The following is a 20,242-nucleotide window of genomic DNA, read 5'->3' as shown; positions in this document are numbered from 1 at the left end:
CAGTCTCACTCTGCAGTGCCAAAATCCATTGGGAAATAACACAACAGCAAGAAGCATAACTTTGGTGGGAAAATATCTGCATAGCTCCAATCAATCCACTAACTACAGATCATAATGATTACAACTGATCAATATATTGGATGTTTTCATAGACACATTGTGAATTGAAATAGTTCAGCATTTCTGTGCATCTGTGCTTCCTCAACATCAGGGTCGAAAGGTCACGTGATGCATTACACGCACGCAGTCCTGACGGCACCACTCCACTTTGACCTTTTGACCTCTGTCAGAGCAGTTCAGTATTTCCTTTTGACAGCTTTTGCAGAGTGATGTACCTCGCACGGCTATAAGAACCCAGGACGAGCAGAACAGAGACCAGTAGGCTGAAATGAACGACGACTCTTCTTGTCCTTCAGTGTCTTTTACCTCAGGTTGAGAACCACTGGACTCGTGGATTAGAAGGGAAAGCAAGAAGTTGAGGCTGAAACCAGACTTTCATTAAAAATTGAAATATAATAACAATAATGCATCAGTGTGCGGATAAAATACATGCAGGACGTTCCATTTTGAAACCAGCAGGGGGTGCAAATCATTTGGAATCACACAGTGTGCAGGGGAGACGCTTTCCCTCCTCTCTGTCTGCTGGCAGGTACAAGCGCACTGCGACGGGGCTGCAGCACTCACAAACACTACGCAAAACCTGTTGGACAGCCGAGCCTGCTGTCCTCCTGTCTTTGCCTGCACTTTTTCTAGAAGTTGGAATGAATTCTTCCTGAACTCAGCCTGCTGTGATGAGATGTAAGTAACACGCTGCGTCTGCTGCTTGTGCTGCCACTTGGGATTCACTTCTTCTTCTTTAAAAATCAGTCCGTGTCCCTTTTGTCCTGCACTGTCTAGCCTCTGTCCTCGGATCACTTTGTGCTCTTCTCTTGCTGTTGCGGGAGCCTGCATGCCGGGGTGATGAGGTTACCGCCAACAAAGGTAGAAAAGTTTGATCAATAAGCAAATCTCTGAATGATAAAAAGCTTTATATGCTGCATTTCTCTTAATGTTGTCCTGATGGGTTTTGTGGCTCAGTCAGTGTGAATGATGTCAGCTCTTTGTTTCAGTGGGCAGAGTGAGTGTTCTGCACCGCACTGTTTTTATGATCCCATTTTCCATCATGAATTGGAGAGCTACCATCAGTAAAAATTCCTGCTGGCAGATAACAATAACAAGTTTGAACCTCAGGTCTTGGTACAATAACATTTAACAGCCACAGGAGGAAAAGCTCACATAGGGAGCTCTTAGTGTCGTGTTTTACCCTTACTTTAGTGTGTGTTTGAGATTAAGCATTATATTAGTACTTTTTGGTCTCATTTACATTTTACCATGGCCTGTGTTTCCAGATTGCTCCATAGACGAGCTTGATCCACAATTTACCAATTCAAAACTATTTGTGAGATAATGTCAACACAGAGAGCGGCAGGTCGGGTCATGTCCTCATGCTTTGTGGACATTAACATCTTATCTCATTTTCCCTTACCTGTGCAACATATCTGGACACAGATCACATCGGAATGCCTGTTGTATTACATCACCACTCATTTGTCTCAGCTGTTACATTCACATTTTTGTGAAATCACTTTGCGAATAACTTTGTGAATCAATGAAACGACTAAATCAGATGATATCCGGTGTCTGATTTGTGAGGTTGGATGTCACTCTATTGTGTTTTGCCTGTGAACAGATGTTTCCCGTCTGACCTGTGGCCAGACATAAATCCACTGACCTGCATGGGCACGTCCCCTCACACCCTTAACATAAACACTTAAACACATCATCCTGCCATTACCAGCTCACACACATTTCAACAATAAGACTGACTACCAGAATCTCATCTGGCAACAACTAACAGGAAAGCTCATTCTGAAAGACTACTTATGAGATGAATTACCATTAAAACACTTTCTGTAGAAATGATTATCCATTATCAATCCTCTTAAAGATATAACTTTTCAAATAAAGGTTTAATCTGGAACTGTCTTCTTCTGGATGGGGTGTCTGAGGTGTGTGTCCGGGCTGAGATCTTCAATCAGATAGCGATGTTTTAGTTTACATTGTTTACAAAGTGGGGAGAAAAGGGCAAGTTTTTACATGTGAAGAGACGTCTGTGTGTGTGTGTGTGTGTGTGTGTGTGTGCGTGTGCGTGTGTGTGTGTGTGTGCGTGTGTGTGTGTGTGTGTATGTACGTGAAAATTCTCCACACTTGCACGCTGCCTGATGGATCGTTTTGCTTTTCTGTTGCTCCACAACACACATCAACAGGGTTCACTTTTATTTTTCCGTGCCCTGAACTATTCTCCAACGGTATGAGGTTGCATGCAGGTAAACACATCCATAATCACTAACACAGGGTGGAGGAATGTATGATACTGACACTTTTATCTCCCCTCATAGTCAAGGAGTATTTTGTGTAAACCATCAAACCAACATGTAGTGACTTTGCTTATCCTGTGTTTTATCTGAGTAATTTGTCAATCTCTCTCTCTCTCTCTCTCTCTCTCTCTCTCTCTCTCTCTCTCTCTCTCTCTCTCTCTCTCTCTCTCTCTCTCTCTCTCTCTCTCTCTCTCTCCCTCTAACACACACACACACTCACACTCCTGTTGAGAACAAAGGCCCTTTCATATGGCTGATTTGAATGGCTGAAAAACTTTCTGTTTTCCATAGAAGCATTTTTTTGTAACTCTAGACAACATACAACTTTTTTTCACTTTTTTTTTTATCTAAATACAGGCCACAGTCATATATTAACTTTCCTCTGTTTGTACTATTTCACTCCTAAGACAATGTGATCTTGACCCCCGTTGTCCTTCTTCTTGTTTGGGCAGTGAACCCATGCTGTCATTTCCCCTGCCAGCATTGGGGCGTCTGTGTGCGGTTTGGTGTGGACAGATATGAGTGTGACTGCACTCGCACCGGCTTCTATGGAGAAAACTGCACCGTCCGTGAGTCCCAAACTAATATCCTTCTACTATTACTGCAAAACTGGAGTGGGGAAACTGAAAAATGTCATGTCATTTCCTTTGGCGTCAGACACAGAGGATTGGGGCCGGTAAGCCGATGTGAAGTCGTCGGCTGGTTTGTTGTTTTCAAATCAGGAAATAGTGAAACTCTTCTTGGCTCGCAGAGTGGGAGATTCTCATCCAGATCCAAATATTTGCAGGATTGGGAGAACAAGAGTGCACAAAGATTCCAGGAAGAGATAGAGTCAGAGTTAGAGTGCTGCTGCTCTCTGCCTCCGACCATCTAAACAGTGGTGCCACTAGGGGGGGGCCAGGGGGGGTCACAGCCCCTGCCCTGGATATTTGCTGGCCACCCCACTGGTCCCCCCATTGGCCACTTGCGCTTCTATCACGCACTTGCCAGTGAAAATCACGTACAGCAACGCCTCAACTTTTAGGTCAGGCCTGCTTCTAAAACAGAGAGAAAGTATATATTCTTGTATATTTTGAAAAGTCATTGTGCTGGGTTTCGTCAATGTGCAGACAATGAAGAGAAAGTCCCCAGACACATCTTTTCTTATCTTAGGAAGAAAGGAGAAACCAGACAGACAGGGGACCGGCAGCAGAGGGTTAGTGAGGTGGAGAAGGGAGTAGTTTAATTTCCCGTGAGCGCAGTTTTTCAGTGTTTAAGCTGATCAAAGCTGTCTCGAGAATGTCTGACAAGTGGTTGAGCAATTTGGGGGCCTTAAGCATCCAGTCATAAGGGTAGGGCCATAAATGTGGAACATTTTGTGGGTGTGTTTGCCCAAAAAACATAGAAACAGTATTAAACTGTATGAAAAAGTGTTTTTGTAGTTCTGCGTTTCTGTCTGCATCTGCCAGTTGGCCATCAAAATAAGCAATTTGTAGGTATAATGTATATAATGTAGGTAATATGAATAGGTTTTTTTGTTTACAAAAATATGCAGCAACAGTGAAATAAAGCTGTATTGAACATAGTTGCAGGCCAGTGTGGTGTTTTTAAATTGGAGAAATGCTTGTTCCCAGTAAATGTTTAGTTCAGTACTATTAATGTACAGTACTCCTTCACATTAAGCTTTATATTTGTCTTTAAGGAAAAAGACAAGTAGTTTATTTGAAAAACACTGAATCGACTAACACATATACAGATACAAAACACATTAAAACAGGGTTGTTGTGGAACTTAAAATGTTAACTGTACTGTTAGTAGTCTATGCACATCAGATAGTTAGTAACATTAAACATAACATAAGAAACCAAAGTATATCAGTGCGTGATTCCGTAGTTTTTAACTAGCCGTGATACTACAACAACGTCATAGAATTCTTAAAATTCAGTTACGGCTTTTGGTTTTGGTGGACCACCCCGAGATTTTTGTCGACCCCATCTGGCCCCCCCATCTGGCCCCCCCTTTGAAAAAGTTCTGGAGGCACCACTGCATCAAAATCTGCTCATTCCCATGTAACCATCAGCAGAAGCTTCCATAATCATGTCTGGCATAACTGTGGGACAGTTACGTAATTACACATCACAATAGCTCCAACATTCTGCAAGTAGCAGGAACATTATATCATGGTTTTATCAATCAATAATCAGCTGAATATTGTTTATATATCTTCTATTTTGATCATGACCGGATGAAATTCAACAACAACCTAATTGGAATTGGAATATAAATCTTAGGGGTGGGGGGGGGGGTCATTGTGATGGTTCCAAGCTAAAACAGGAAGTGCCCCTGATTGACTGTGGTGGTGCAATAGAAATGTTTACGTTTCTCGCTTCACCACTGAACTTTCCACAAAATGTCACGTGTGTGTGAAGGAGTTGTGAGTCATCCTGCTTAAGTGCACTGCCAAGCGCCAGATGTTAAAGCTCATTGAATGGTTTTTAGTGGATGACTTTGTTATTCTGAGCGCATGTGCCCGTGAATGACGTCATCGTTTTGTGTGTCCCCGCCCTTCTGTCCACACAGCTGAGTTTTGGACCAGAATCCATCATCTCCTGAAGCCTGGGCCCGATGCGGTTAACTATATTCTGACCCACTTCCACTGGCTCTGGGAAATCATCAACCACACCTTCCTGCGAGAGGCGCTGATGCGGCTCGTTCTCACAGGTCCTGACTCAGCAGAATCCTCTTCAGGCTTTCACGTCTTCATATCTTCGTATTAACCTTGTTTCCTTTGAACAGTCAGGTCCAATCTAATACCCAGTCCTCCAACATACAACTCCAAGTACGGCTACCTGAACTGGGAATCCTACTATAATCTGAGCTACTACACTCGCCTGCTGCCCCCGGTGCCAGCGGACTGCCCAACTCCTGTGGGGGTCAAAGGTCAGACAATCATTTACAATTAATACAGCCTGCCTTTGTCTTCCCCTCCTCCTCCTCCTCCAATCTGAAGATTTACAGATTTTTGTCCTTGGATGATTCCGCTGTGCTTATTATATCAGCATGTTTTGACTGGATGTGTGTGTGACGCCGTCATTTCTGGTCAGGCAAGGCGGTGCTGCCTGACCCTGAGCTGCTGGTGGAGCGGCTGTTGCTGAGGAGGACTTTCAGGCCCGACCCCCAGGGCTCCAACCTCATGTTCGCCTTCTTCGCTCAGCACTTCACCCACCAGTTCTTTAAGACCTACAACCGCATGGGCCTGGGCTTCACCAAGGCTCTGGGACACGGGGTCAGTGCTTTCATTGGCTTCTGTCTGGCCATAAGACACTTTTTCACATTTGTTTGAATGTGTTGACATAGCTGTTGAATGCAAAAAGCAGAAACACACAAACAAATCAAAACAATGGATCTTTTCTGTAGCTACCGCATTTTTAACCAATGGAGCGTGAATATAAATGTGTTGTAATATGAGATGAATGTAAACTGCTGTTCAAAAAGGTTGATTTTCCGATTTTTATTCTCCTTTTCACTTGAAAGGAGAAGTTTATGTGTCTTTTGTTTGTCTATGGTCGCTTCTTTCCCAGATTTCTCCCTTTTCTTTTTATTTCCTGCGATTTGCTGCCACCTACTTAACAGGAGTTTGTCACTGAAAGTGGTAGACAGGGAAGTGACATAGGACACTTTCCTGGAAAATGTCAGATCTGCCATGATTTATGACAAAGTCCACACAAACAAATTGGATTATCACTTTATTGCAGCATCGGAGCTCCAATAGTTTCCCAGATGTAAACAGAGATGCAACTTTATTCTTTTTTTTGCTTACTTTGCCTTCTTTCTTGCAGGTGGATGCAGGGCACATTTACGGAGACAACCTGGCGCGTCAGCTCCACCTCAGACTACACAAAGACGGGAAACTTAAGTACCAGGTGAGTGAAAAGCAAGAATCTAACTGCGGACAAAAGAAATGATACCTGACACGTGTTGCAACACATCAGGATTATTTAGCAGAAGGGAAACCTGCCATCTCTCCTTCTAATGTTGCCAACAGTTGTAATCTGCTAGCATAAGTCAGAATTTCGTTCCGAGGAAGCAATCTTACCGTGTCAGATCTTTACGCAACATCTTACATTGAACAGAATATACAACTTTTAAATGATCGATGCCTGAATTTAGTTGACACACTGAAACACTTAGAGTTCAGTCTCTGACCTTGCTGCAGTGGAATTTTGGCCCTCTGTTCTCAGCCACATTGGAGGGTTACCAATCGAGAACTGTTTCCAGGTCCTGCCTTGGGATTTCAATGAGTTTCAGTTCTGGACTTTGACTTGGCACTTATGCTTGAGCTCATTGTGCTGCATATTCCAGTTGAGCTTGAGCTTCAACTCACAGACTGATGACCTGATATCGGATACAGAATTTTCTTCCAAAAGGTTTCAGGGTCATTGAGCTGGGTTGTGGCAAAATTCAGACAAGCTGACTTAATGTTCTTCTGGGTTGGACGCCATTTCTGTCTGGTGTCTTTGGGATAGTGGAGTCATGGGCGCTGGCCCTGTTTACCTTGATCTTTTGTGTCTTCCTGAATGAGTCAGCGGCGTATAACTGGAGGGATTTTGGATGGTCAGCCACTTCTTGGAAGGTTCACTATTGTTCCCAGTCTTCCCAATTTGTAGATAATGTCTCTCACTGTGGAGCTATGGAGCCCAGATTAATGTGTTTCATTCACTTCCTTCCTCATCTCTTCTGGAATGTCTGATTTTGACATTGTGTGCTATTGGTGGGACCTTTGAGCCAACATTCCTCTGAAAATCATATATTTAAGAGATGATCTGACTGAACAGGGCTGCCAGTAATCTGTTATCAATGCAGTCATTTTGGATGATGTGAGAGGGCGGATAGTATTTTCACACAGGCCTAGTTGGTAAATTTACAACTTGTACTTTGTTTACTCAGCATTGTGATTAAGTGTGAAGATTTGACAGTTTTAATATGAGAAACACACACAAATAGAGGAACTCAGGAGGGGATTGAATACTTTTGGATCACTTATTAATAAGTTCTGACAGGAAAGTGCTTAAAAGAATGCATCAAGCTATTATATTATTTCTTCTTATCATTCTCCCATCAGTTAATCGATGGGGAGATATTCCCTCCTACTGTAGCCGACGTTCCCATCAGGATGAGCTACCCTCCTGGCGTCCCTCCAGAGGGCCAGGTTGCTATTGGTCAGGAGGTATATGGACTCCTCCCTGGTTTGGGAATGTACGCCACACTGTGGCTGAGGGAACACAATCGAGTGTGTGACATCCTGAAAGCAGAACATCCCACGTGGGACGACGAGCAGCTTTTCCAGACCGCACGCTTCGTCATCATCGGTGAGCTGACAGTATTTGACTTTATTGTATTAGATTTTGAACATTTGAGCTCCGATTAACCTTCTTTGTTTTTCCCTTTGCACTTCTCTCAGGTGAGACCATACGAATAGTGATAGAGGAGTATGTGCAGCACCTGAGTGGATACCTGCTGCGGTTGAAGTTTGACCCCACGCTGCTCTTTAACTCCCAGTTCCAGTACGCAAACCGCATTTCCCTGGAATTCAGCCAGCTGTACCACTGGCACCCGTTGATGCCCGACAGCTTCATCATTGATGGAGATGAACTTTCCTACTCACAGTTCCTCTTCAACACTTCTGTTCTCACACACTACGGAATAGAGAAGCTGGTTGAGGCCTTTTCTCATCAAACTGCCGGCCAGGTAACATTTTGAGGAAACTTGTGAAAACCTCAGTCAGAGATGAATTATTTCTTGTTTGGTTTTTGTCCTACAAGCAGATAATTTTTGTGTTTGTGATCCGGTGTAATTTTTGACATGGTTGGTGGGAATTTTGATCCTTAACGCGGATTTCTGCTGAGCCTGAATGTGCGGCATGTTAATGTCTGAAATGTTGCCAGGTCCCAAGCTAATTATACAGTATATACGGAATATATAACAATGCCAAATTAATTTAATTTCTCTTTTTGTCTGACAGATAGGCGGGGGGCATAACATTCACCCTATGGTGACTAAAGTGGCTGTGGCAACAATAAAGGAATCCCGCCAGCTTCGCGTGCAGCCCTTCAATGAGTATAGGAAACGATTCAACCTTAAGCCGTACACATCGTTCAGACAGTTCACAGGTATGTAAAATACAGAAAGATAGAAAAGTATTTCACAATAAGTTTTGCAGGATATAATGCAAATATTCATGTTTTTGGCAGATAATGAGGAAATAGCCCGCGAGCTTGAGGAGTTCTACGGGAACATTGACGCTCTTGAATTTTATCCTGGCTTGATGCTGGAGAAAACGCGACCAGGAGCCATATTTGGAGAAAGCATGGTGGAGATGGGCGCCCCTTTCTCTCTGAAAGGCCTCCTGGGAAACCCTATATGTTCTCCGGAATACTGGAAACCCAGCACGTTTGGAGGCAAAGTGGGTTTCGACATAGTAAACTCTGCGACTCTGAAGAAACTGGTTTGTCTGAATAGCAGGACGTGTCCTGATGTGGCATTCAGAATACCGGCACAGAAGGAAGCACAGAGGGCCGAAGATGACAGCGGAGGTATGAATGATGAGCTATGACGCTCCACAGGTGTCGACGCTGGTCAGATGGAGATGGTTTGGGATCGACACGATGGGAAACTTTACCATACTTTACTGAGAGTTCAAGACAAGTGTGAAGAACATCTTGCTGGTTTGATGTGCATCGGAGAGTTGCATGTCTAACATTCAATGTAGAAAGTTTTCTTTCTCATGCTTAATCATAAACATTGGTGAAGACATAAACCTAAACATTTTGTTCAAAGCTCTGGGCCCGACAACTGAAGTGTAAAATCATGAAATAGGTCAGCTGAAACTGTGAAGTTGTCATATTTCAAACTGCTCATTACTGTCTCTTTGAAGAATAATTTCTGGTCATGTGTCGAGGCATACATCAGTTTATTATCTAGTCTTTTTAAAAATGGTAGTGTATAGATCTGCCCTTTTATGGGTTTTGTCTCATAAATAAATATTTGGAATTTATTGTTCTGTATATTCTATTCTTGTCCTGGTGTTTCACATTGGCCAGTGTTTGTTTTGTCAAAAGGCCTCATACTGATGGAGGGTGGAGAGAATATTCACTGAATAGGAGTCAAGCTGCTCAATGAAAAGGATGCACAGAACATTCAACCAAACCACTGTTACTGCCTGATATTAAAACAAGTCTAAGACCAATTTTGTGCTTTGTGTGTTCATCTGAATTTTAAAGGTTAAACTATGACAGTGGTTCCTAAAGTGGGGGGCGCGACCCCTAGGAGGGACGCAGAGCTACTTCGGGGGGGGGCGCAGTGCGGGACCGGAAGAGGAGCGATATGAATTGGTACCGCCTCAGGAAAATGAATGAGGCGATACTTCTTCGTCTCGCTGCAGAACAATGAGCGTCCAGAGCGCCCCCCCTTCTTGATCTATAAAAGGAGGGCGCGAAAGAAAAAGTTTGGGAACCACTGAACTATAACATTGACAGTCTTTCTCATTTATGTTGTCGTATAGGTTGTGGTAGTAGTAGTAGTATGAATCATCGTTGTAGTATTAGTGGTGATAACGCTGCCATCTAGCCGTGGTGGTGGGAATTGCACTAAGGAGATCATGTGGGAATGGTGCTTTTAAGTGCTCCCGGTAAACATTAATTACTAACGCTGAACGTCACATCCACACCTTGCAAATCTCATACGGTACTTTTAACACAACACAATGCACAAAGAAGCGTAAATACTGCATCTCCGAGTGTCGCAGTGTATCAAAGGGGTTAAACATAGGTTGTATCACCGCGATAGTGGTGAAAGTTACGACATCCCAATGACCATGAAGGCAGCACGACATAGCACCAGAGTGGGAGGGCGGCTAAGCTAGCAGATTAGTTGTGGGGGAGCTTGGAATATTTGACAGCACAGGCACATACGACTGAGGTGAGATTAAAACCAAACACGGATAGACGAATACACCATCTTACCTACGCATTTAAGACACCGGGTAACGGAGGAGCGGAGGTAAAACTCGTCGCTTTATCGTTTGAAGGCTAAGGCGATAATTGCTAATCATTTGCATAGGACGCTAGCACAACAAAAGCTAAAGCTACGTGGCTAACCAAACTCTTTGTAGTTTCCTAACAGCGTTAGTTTATCCTGCGGGGTGACGGCGTCATCACTACCTCATCAGCTTGGTTAACGCGTAAATTGGATTGTGTTTATCCACTTTCCTCCAGTATTTGACCACTTTAGGGAACCCAGGGCTTCTCAGCTGTTCATTGACAATAGTTCAGAGCTTCTTTTTACTCTTTTATGAGCAACATCTTGTGATAAATTAAAGTGTGTTTGGACATTGGAAGATGTCGTGTATGTAAGAAATGTAACCTTAAATGGACAATTTATTACTCACAGTTTGCACAATAGACAAAAGGGAAGGCTTAAAAGTGTAAATCAATGAATGTAGACTGTGATTGGTAGATGAGCTTTTATGTCTCTTAAGTAGCACTAGTGTAAGAGGCATTGTTCAGGCTTACACACGGCTCAGTGCATCATTAAGTGCACTTCAGCTCAGGTTTTATCATCTGACACACTTTCTGTATGCTGTGTGTCCTCTCACTGCCCTATTTTTGTCATAATCCAGCAGTGATGGCTGTCAGCCCCAGTTATGCTCGACTGACTGCTTCTGTTTGAACACTCAAGCTGTTGTTGGGTTAAAGCACATGGCAGGATGTGTATGTGTGTATCTCACTGTCAGCTGCTCATGCAAATTATTAAACCGGTTTCTTTTGTCCAAATGGAGGTCACTATGTTTACATTGCTTCTACATATACTGAAGCGGTCTTATTGGTGGTCCATGATGGCGTGCATCAGGACTTTAGATCACTAAAGGCAACAAAAACTGTCATCCTCAGGTGAGCCATCGCCATGACGACACTAGATGACAAGATTCTTGGAGAGAAGCAGCAGTACTACTACAGCAGCAGTGAGGACGAAGGCAGCGACAATGAGGACGAGGACGGGGAGAAGAAGACCATCAGGGACGGTAACATTGCCGAGCCTGAGATCGACTACAGCGCAGATGGAAGCGCCGTCAACACAGGTAAGCATTATTTCATCTTCAAACTGATACATTCCAGAGGTTTCACGCTGACGTGTTCTCATTGGCTGCTCCTTCACAGGACCAAAGGGTGTGATCAATGACTGGAGGAAGTACAAGCAGCTGGAGGTGGAGCAGAAACAGGAGCAGAAGAGAGAGATGGAGAGACTGATCAAGAAGCTGTCCATGACCTGCCGCTCTGACCTGGACCAGGAGAAAGACAAGGAGAAGCAGAAAGACCTGCAGGACAAGATCCAAGGCAAAGTGAGTACAACAAGGACAGAATATCTCCTAACTGTGGTGTGTGTGTGTGTGCGCGTGTGTGTGAATGCATGTTCCATTACAGATAGCCCATGGAATGAACCCCTATAATTGACTCCATTTCCTGTTTACCTCCCCTAAAGATGACCATGAAGGAGTACAACATGCTCCAGGAAGAGGAGGACGATGAAGATTTCCTCCAGCATTACCGCATGCAGCGCATCGAGGAGATGCGGCGGCAGCTCTGCCGCGGCAAACGCTTCGAGCAGGTCTACGAGCTGACCAGCGGAGAGGACTTCCTGGAGGCTCTGGACAAGGAGGACAAAAGCACGCTGGTCATGATCCACATCTACGAGCCCAACATCCCGGGCTGCGAGGCCATGAGCGGCAGCCTGCTGTGTCTGGCTCAGGAGTACCCGCTGGTCAAGTTCTGCAGCGTACGCAGCTCGGCCATCAGCACCAGCGCCTTGTTCAGGGAAAGCGCCCTGCCCGCCCTGCTGGTTTACAAAGCCGGGGATCTGATCGGCAACTTCGTGCGCCTCACAGACCAGCTGGGGGAAGATTTCTTCGCCGTGGACCTGGAGGCCCTGCTGAGGGAGTACGGCCTGCTGCCCGATAAGCCCGCCATCGTCACCAAGACCGTCCGCAACGGAGCCATCGTACAACACACTCACAGCGACGAGGACTCTGACCTTGACATAGACTAGAGCCACATGAAAACGGGCATCACATGCATGGAAAACCTACACACACACACACACACACACACGCAGCTTGCATGGACAATAGATCATTTCATCGCTTATGGATCCACTTAGTGATGACTGAAACACACACAGCATCAAACTGTCGACGCATATCATGACATCATCATTCCATAGCAACAGTTCTACGTCTGAGTGAATATTCGCCGTTCTCAAGGACCAGTTATGCACAGAGAGGATGATGTGTGTGTTTGTCACTTAGGTTTTAGATGTTTGTTTGATGTGTGTATTATTTATTATATCAAAATACATTTTCCCCTCTCCTCTCTTTTCCTTTCCTCGTCGTCAATGTGCACCTTCGTCGTCTCGAACCTCACAACCTTCAGCCTAAATGTTTAGTTAGTTTTATAACTTTTATATGTGTTGGACCATCAGATATTTCTCAACAAAGTAGTCGGGGGGGGGGGGGGGGGAGGGGAAATAAACAAGGTGTTAAGAATCATCAGCTGTCGTGTTTTATTCTCCAAGCTTCACAGGTTCACATGTGGACACCTCAGGGTTCATGTTGAAATGTGATTAAAAGTCATGTATTGTGTCTAAAATGTGTTTCCTGAAATAGCTACTAACACATTTCAGTGATGAGGGAATATTAATTTGTCACATGACCTATTGTGCTAAACATCAACACACTCCGTTCCAGTCCAGCAGTTTCACAGACATGATTTGTCTAACACAGATAGAGAGGAGAGGTCAACTCATCCAATCCTGTCCAGTCAATAGTCACTCTCTCTCACAGCAAGGATGAATGGGGGGAGAACCAGGGCTGTGGCTAATATCTGCAACGCTTTTCAAAACTTAAAAATTACATTTCGACTTAGCTGAGATACAAGTTCGATATCCATGAATAACGGAGCCCGCTGAAGTCGTGCTTCTGTAGGTAAACCCGGGTTTGCGTGGTTCAGGAACAGGCCATCATCGTCACCAGCAGCAGCAGGGTGAGGCAGGCTATCGTCAGCAGCAGGAGGGCGGCGTGTCGGTGTGAGGGAGCAGCTGAGCCGTGCGGGTCGTGTCCACACAGCGCCTGTTCCAGAAGCAGATGGGTCTCTGCGCTGATCCCTGCCCCGGAACAGAAGTGCAACATGAGGGGAATGATAGTGTGTAGATTGATGCCTGGAACAAAGTTTATTTATTATCCTGCTGGTGCTTGGATGACCTCTGTGACCCCCTCGCTGCTCTATACATGGAATCAATATCAACACTCAATGCCAGGAATGTGCCGAGCCTGCGGGCGTGTCAACTGCTATCTGAACTCTGTGAATCAAATTTAAATTGGGTGAAGTCATAGGAAACATGGATGATACCCACCATGTTCTGACAACTGATGCTGAGCCTCTCCATCATGATCACGGTGATCTGGGTCTGTATGAATGAAGCAAACAGAACCGCTCATCATGGTTTACACACATCTGCATCAAGATTCATGCATGGAAAATAATATTGTCTATAGAAGGTTAAATGGGAATATGAAATCAGTCTTGTGTGTGTGGAATAGAGGGGAAATGACACATTCAAAGAGCTGATGGATGTATGGAGGCAGATGGGAAGGGATTAAGCGTGAGCATGCATCACAAACGGGAAAAGAAAACAAGAAAAGGCTGATTCGTTATGAAATGGATGAATTGAATAAACACTCTAAAGGGAATTTGAAGTAATGGAAAAGCTTCAGTACCATTGGAGTGATGCCAGATAATTCGTCCGAGCTCCCTGAGGGCGTGTGTGAGGTTCTCCAGCTGGTCGTGCAGGTGGATGTTCTCTTCCATCAGCTCGTGGATGGTGTCTTGCAGTTCGTAGCCGCAACCGTGCAGGACAAGCAGAGCTGGAAGCACCAAGAGAAGCACCGGCCTGGGCCGCCTCATGGTGAGCGGAGCACGCAGCCTGGAAAAGGGGAGGAAGGCGTAAGCTGGGGCATCTTCATAGAGGGTTAAACCGGCGTCCCCGTTTAGTTTTACGTCCCAGGTCTCAGCCGGAGAGCCGAGTCTCTCTGAGGGGAATGATGGGAACGGGATGCTTCAGCAGCTTAAAGTGGAGGGGAGGTGACAGCAGTGAGAGCAGGGGTGGAAAGCTGCCTGTGGGTTGAACTAATCTATCTGATACTTCCACACCAGCGGGCAGTTCAACCAGTGCAGGAGTGGCCCTTTCTACTTCATTACCTACTTTAAAAAAGGAAAATTAGGAACCTTTTGTATAAGTAGAACACCAAGAAATTGTGTGTGGGCTTCAAGAGGGAGGCAACGTGAAAAACAGAAGCACGCGATGTGCTCGGACACAACTCCTGTTTTATTAGCTGCATTTAATTTCTGTTACATCAGACACCAGCTCATACAGTTAGGTCCATAAATATTTGGACATAGACACAATTTTCACAATTTTGGAAAAACCCCTTCACAGTTGGACAGATCAAGAACTCTCTCCATGGGGTAAGCGCATCTGTGTCAAAGTCAACAAGAAAGAGAAGACTTCACCAGAGTGAATACAAAAGATGGAAACCATTGGTGAGCCTCAAAAACAGTAAGACCAGACTAGAGTTAGCTAAAAAACATCTAAAAAGCCTGTAGAGTTTTGGAACAGCATCCTATGGACATATAAGACAAAGATTGACTTGTACCAGAATGATGGGAAGAGAATAGAATAGTGAAGGACAGGAACTGCTCATGATCCGAAGCATATCACCTCATCAGTGAGGCATGGTGGGGGTAGTGTTATGTTAATGAACTGGTTCCTTTGTATTTATTGATGATGTGACTGGTGACAAAAGCATCAGAATGAATTCTTAAGTGTTTGGGCAATATTATCTGCTCATATTTAGCCAAATGCTTCAGAACTCATTGAACAGCGCTTCACAAGTGCAGATGGACAATGACCTGAAGCATACAGCTAAAGCAACTAGTTTTTTAAGGCAAAGAAGTGGAATATTATGCAATGGCCAAGTCAATCACCTGACCTGACTCTAATTGAGCATTAATTTCACTTGGTGAAGACAAAACTGAAGGGAAAATGCCCCAAGAACAAGCAGAAACTGAAGACAGTTGCAGTAGAGGCCCGACAGAGCATCAGCAGGGACAAAACCCAACGTCTGGTGATTTCTATGGGTTCCAGACTGTCCAGGCTGTCACTGACTGAAAGGATTTGCAACCAATTAAATTGTTAAGTGACAATTCAATCTATGATTGTTAGTTGTCCAATTACTTTTGGTTCCTTGAAAATGGAGAGGCACATATAGAAATGGTTGTAATTCCTACACCGTTCACCTGATTTGGATGTAAATACCTGTCTGTACTGAAAGCACATCTTGATTGTTGCATTTCAAGTCCATTGTGGTTGTGTACAGAGCCAAAATTGTGAAAATTGTGTTAATGTCCGAATATTTATGGACCTGACTGTATGTGACATGATTAGACATTGATTGTAGCTTTCTAGATGGTCTTGATGAATTGTTGGGTGGCCACAATTTGAGTTTGTCAGTATTTGTATTTTGACTGTTGTCTTGTACAGCTTCAAACTAATTTGCCTGTTATCAAGTTACCTAAAAGTGGGAATAACTAATATGTTTAAGCTGTAGTCTCCTGTATGCTTTCAAAGCAATCTAAGCATCTAACACGCATTTGACCAAAAACCCACATGATGAATGGAGACACTGGACAAAGTATTGATTTTTTCAAACAAAAATCCTTTATTTTACCATCAAGTGTATGAGTTTATGCGGTCTTTGTGGCCCTGGTGCGCTTCTTTTTGACCACCACAGGCTTCTGGCTCTTCAGAATGGCGCTGGCACGACGCAGAGCCGCCTGTGCAGACAAATTAAGGTTAAAATGTCTGTTCTTGAAAGCATGGCTAAGAAAATGGCTTTTTAATGATTTTGCAGCTCAGCTCACCATGCGCAGGTCCTTCCTGTAGTTGTTCTTACGGATGATGTGCCTCAGGCTGTTGAGGGTGGCACGAGAGTTCTTGTTGATGGTGATCTTCTCGTATGAGTTGGCAGGTTTGCGCTGACCTGTGCATCAAGACAACAGAATTACCACAAAATTCATCACTTACTTCACCCCTTAAAATGAAGATGGGACATCCGCACTTGGTCAAATGAATAACAACAATGATTGATTCTAGACGATGACAAAACGGTGTCCAATATCTACCTGCACGCTTCTTCAGCACCACCACAACGCCCTTGCCGTCAGCTGCTGGCTGCACACCCACAGTCTTCTTGTGCACCAAACCATTGAAGCGGAAAGAGTTCCTGGACTTCAGGTTGTTTGGCTCCTGTAACAAACGGGTTTTGAGTCACAACTGTCCAAAGTGTCCCCCCCCCCCCCCCCTAACACACACGTGAGGTCACTGCATATTCAACCCCAGTATGGTCAGTTACTAACAGGAGCATCGAGGTGTACTCACAGTACTGTAGGTCTGTCCGTTTCTCTTGATGATGAAACTGGAGCAGTTCCTGATGACCATCCACTGCAAATGGGACGACATGATGAACCTGAAGAAAACAGCGCAAATGTTACATGAAATAACTACCAAGAGGGGAGCAGTTTAACGTATCGTTTACTGACGACACATTTGACTTAAGAGTCCTCTGGTTTCACGCGTTTCAATGACAGCTACCGACTGACTAACACAAATAACAAAAGCTGCTATATCATGGGACTTTCACTCAAATGTTTTCATTATAATGTGACATGTTACAGTAGCACATCGTGTGCTAACATTAGCTCTTTAGCTCCGGTAGAGCAGATAGCAACAGCACGGCGCGGCCTAAACATGGCGACGTGCTTTTATCATTTTATCTTGGTTTTTCTGCATTATAAATTGGCTTTGACCGGCCCATGAGAGGGCCAACAACACATTTGTCTCTTCAATTATACATTTGACGGAATATATTCATATAAACCAACAAAACAAGTGTAGTTTTGCAGCCGGTCATTAGCTGCCGAGGCGACCACGTTACCTTTTAGCGGAGGAAGAGGACCGAAGAGGGAGGAAGCCGCTTTACGGAACTTTTACTACAGATCCTTCCGCACGCACATCCGTGTTTAAATAAAGAAGATTAGCAGTGACAACCGCGTTTTTACACATTCAGACACTACACACAAATCACGTCTTATCGCCGTGGTGTTGTTTCTTATTGTTTTTTCAGCTGTTTTTTTCGTAAATCAAATTTGGAACACCATTTAATGGAGTACTAGTTATTTACGAGTGCAGCGGAAGAAGACGTCGTCATACGTCTTGGGGGAGGGGGTGATATGTCCTACGTCACCACTATGCGACTCGTGTTTACAGAGCTGAGAACGTCAAAATCCAGTATTGATAGGTGAACTGGTTATTTATATGATAACACGAGTGCATGCATGTGGTTAATAAAACAGATATTATAGAGAAAATCGGTCTTGTACGTCGTCTTTCGAAACTGTTGACGCAAGATCGAAATAAACAGTTCGAAGTTACATTCTGATGTAATGTGACAGGTACAACGTGTGTATGAATGGAAGCAGACAGACATGGAGGAAGGAAAGGAAGACCTGGAGACACTTGGAGAGCAGCTATACAATCGGATTTACCCAAGCCACAAAGAGATCGCCGGAAAACTCACAGGTTAGGTGATTAAATAGCGTCCGCGTTAACTAATAAACCTCCCAACAGCTCTGTCCACAGTCTGATTGCCCACCTGAAACCACCATAATAACAACACAACCCCTCTGTGTGTGCGTGTGTATGTTCAGGAATGTTGCTGGAGCTGCCAGGTTCTGTCCTGATACAGATGTTGCAGGATGAATCTGTGCTCACTGGAGCATTGGAGAAAGCCCTCAAAGCCCTGCAGCTGGAACAGGAGCCCAGGTAACACAGAGCCTGGTCACTTTCACCACCTTGGGCGGTAATTTGGATTAAAACAATGCTTTTTCAGTCATCAGTAAGAACAGAACTTATATGAACTTGTATATAATAAATATGTTTTGTGCATCTTCTTGGCAGCAGGTTAACCAATAAGAACGAGGACGAGGTGTCTGTGTCCTCTGACTCAGTGGGCGAGCAGCTGTTTGACCTTGTGGATGTTTACAACACTGGATACTCCCAGAAAATCACAGGTGAACAGCCACTCCTCTCATTCAACCAAAACACAACAGGACTTCGTAATATCTCACTATAGATAGAGCATCTTACATAAGACATGCACACACTGGCACTAGAAGGTGTTTATTTGAATATGAATAGCTGTTTAAGGTGATTTCAGAGATTCAGCTGAAGTAACATGCAGTTTAAGTTAGTTCACCACCAATCTAACTCAAAAACCCATCTTAATTCAATTTAAAATAACAGTATTAATGACTTTGGAGAGTTGCATATTGCTTGAAGGTGAAGTATGTGCCCCTGTTCCCCTCTTAGGAATGCTTCTGGAGCAGCACAAAGATGCCGTCTTACACCTTCTCTCAGATCCCAAACTCCTGGAAGAACAAGTGAATCTCGCACTGAAGACACTAAAAGAGTATGTGACTTCTCTGCAGCCTATTAGAGCAGATTTAGGCTCTTTTCTTTTTCTATCTCAAAGCGATTGAGTGCTGTAGTTTTAATAATGTGCACACACCAATTCCCTCCAGGCAAAGTGTGGAGGAGACGGATGTGAGCGACTCATCAGACACAGATGACACAGAGAGGCTGGGTGAGAGGCTGTTCTCACTGGTGGAGCAGCTGGATGTACTGCATGCAAATGACATCACAGGTGAGTCGATCATCGAAAACATCACTTTACACCATCAATAAAATATATGTGGGACTTTCAGGGGGCTGTCATTGTGACGACTGCGTCTCTGTCTGTGCAGGTATGCTGCTGGAGATGGACCCAGCTGATCTCCAACAGATGCTTGGTGACGGCGCCATGCTGGAGGCTGCTGTTCGAAAAGCACAGGCAGCTTTGAAAACGTGGAATTGAAACCTCAAAAGGCCGACACCATGACAGAAAGAGCTGATTTAAGCAGGAGAGGGCCACAACATGTAAAACACCCAGCAACACGACTTGATTACTAAGATGGAACAGAAGCTCTGTTATTGACGTGACTGACTTTGGTGATATTGCACAATTGTCTCTCTCACTCGCTCATTAGTGGATTGAACACAGCTATTTTCAAATGCAGTGTGTCCATATGCCAGTAGCTCCAGTTGGAAGCAGGACTTTCACCACAAGAGATCAGAATCCTCATGGCTGGACAATTACAATTATAATACAGGCGAGGCTCTACAAGCAGATAGTTCAGAAATTGTTTGTGCCATTGATTTTGTATTTGTGCTGCTCATAACCCCTTCATGAGGATTTACCGTAAACAATGTAATTGTTTGTCTTTGCTAAAATAAATTATACAGTTTAAGTCACTTTAATGATTTCATTTCATCACATTAAAACCAAGTATTAGTGTGCTATTAACATCTGAAAGTATAATAAGTAGACTTGACTGAGACAATATGAAACTGTTACTCATCACCAGACAAATAACTTCAATTTCAATCAAATCTTTATAGAAAATGTGCAAAATAAGAACAGGGGGTCTAATAGTTGTCTAATATTAAAATATGGTGAGAAATAGTTTAGTGAGTTTTTTGGACAGACGCTGGACAAGACAGCATAGCAGAAATGTCATTTATTGTTCTAGAATGTAGAGGTTTTTTAAAAGAATGATGCACGTGACTACCCGTGAAATAAA

The 20,242-nt window shown here is 44.0% G+C and overlaps 3 protein-coding genes across 4 annotated transcripts; 2 read left to right on the top strand and 1 right to left on the bottom strand.

Annotated features, from left to right (window-relative positions):
• Positions 1 to 656: 656 nt before the first annotated feature.
• Positions 657 to 12,957, top strand: pdcl (phosducin-like). The gene is made up of 14 exons (XM_076158674.1): positions 657 to 798; positions 898 to 981; positions 2,870 to 2,986; positions 4,977 to 5,117; positions 5,193 to 5,336; positions 5,501 to 5,682; positions 6,236 to 6,319; positions 7,519 to 7,765; positions 7,858 to 8,144; positions 8,419 to 8,566; positions 8,648 to 9,006; positions 11,349 to 11,532; positions 11,612 to 11,793; positions 11,934 to 12,957. Exons 1-14 carry the CDS (start codon positions 792 to 794, stop codon positions 12,495 to 12,497), a joined length of 2,730 nt encoding a protein of 909 aa, XP_076014789.1. The 5' UTR covers positions 657 to 791; the 3' UTR covers positions 12,498 to 12,957.
• Positions 12,958 to 16,200: 3,243 nt separating this feature from the next.
• rpl28 (ribosomal protein L28) lies at positions 16,201 to 17,619 on the bottom strand. The gene is made up of 5 exons (XM_076158732.1): positions 17,500 to 17,619; positions 16,944 to 17,031; positions 16,688 to 16,811; positions 16,427 to 16,545; positions 16,201 to 16,339 (listed from the first exon to the last, which is right to left on the bottom strand). The coding sequence occupies exons 2-5, from the start codon at positions 17,022 to 17,024 to the stop codon at positions 16,250 to 16,252; spliced, it is 414 nt and encodes a 137-aa protein (XP_076014847.1). The 5' UTR covers positions 17,025 to 17,031; positions 17,500 to 17,619; the 3' UTR covers positions 16,201 to 16,249.
• Positions 17,620 to 17,802: 183 nt separating this feature from the next.
• On the top strand, positions 17,803 to 19,913 carry LOC143007338 (uncharacterized). 2 transcript variants are annotated; one of them, XM_076158626.1, is made up of 7 exons: positions 17,803 to 17,862; positions 18,017 to 18,143; positions 18,272 to 18,386; positions 18,522 to 18,634; positions 18,933 to 19,032; positions 19,145 to 19,266; positions 19,367 to 19,913. In XM_076158626.1, exons 2-7 carry the CDS (start codon positions 18,050 to 18,052, stop codon positions 19,474 to 19,476), a joined length of 654 nt encoding a protein of 217 aa, XP_076014741.1. In that variant the 5' UTR covers positions 17,803 to 17,862; positions 18,017 to 18,049; the 3' UTR covers positions 19,477 to 19,913. The 2 variants fall into 2 exon arrangements, with proteins under 2 accessions (XP_076014741.1, XP_076014742.1); XM_076158627.1 differs by having other exon boundaries at positions 17,809 to 18,143; positions 18,525 to 18,634.
• Positions 19,914 to 20,242: the final 329 nt, after the last annotated feature.

Source organism: Genypterus blacodes, unplaced genomic scaffold (assembly GCF_046128005.1).
Source record: "Genypterus blacodes isolate CSIRO-AG114 ecotype Tasmania unplaced genomic scaffold, CSIRO-AGI_Gbla_v1 ptg000085l_1, whole genome shotgun sequence".
Lineage (NCBI taxonomy): Eukaryota > Metazoa > Chordata > Actinopteri > Ophidiiformes > Ophidiidae > Genypterus > Genypterus blacodes.
The sequence above is the reverse complement of the archived record's forward strand: the minus strand, read 5'-3'. Positions and strand labels throughout refer to the sequence as shown.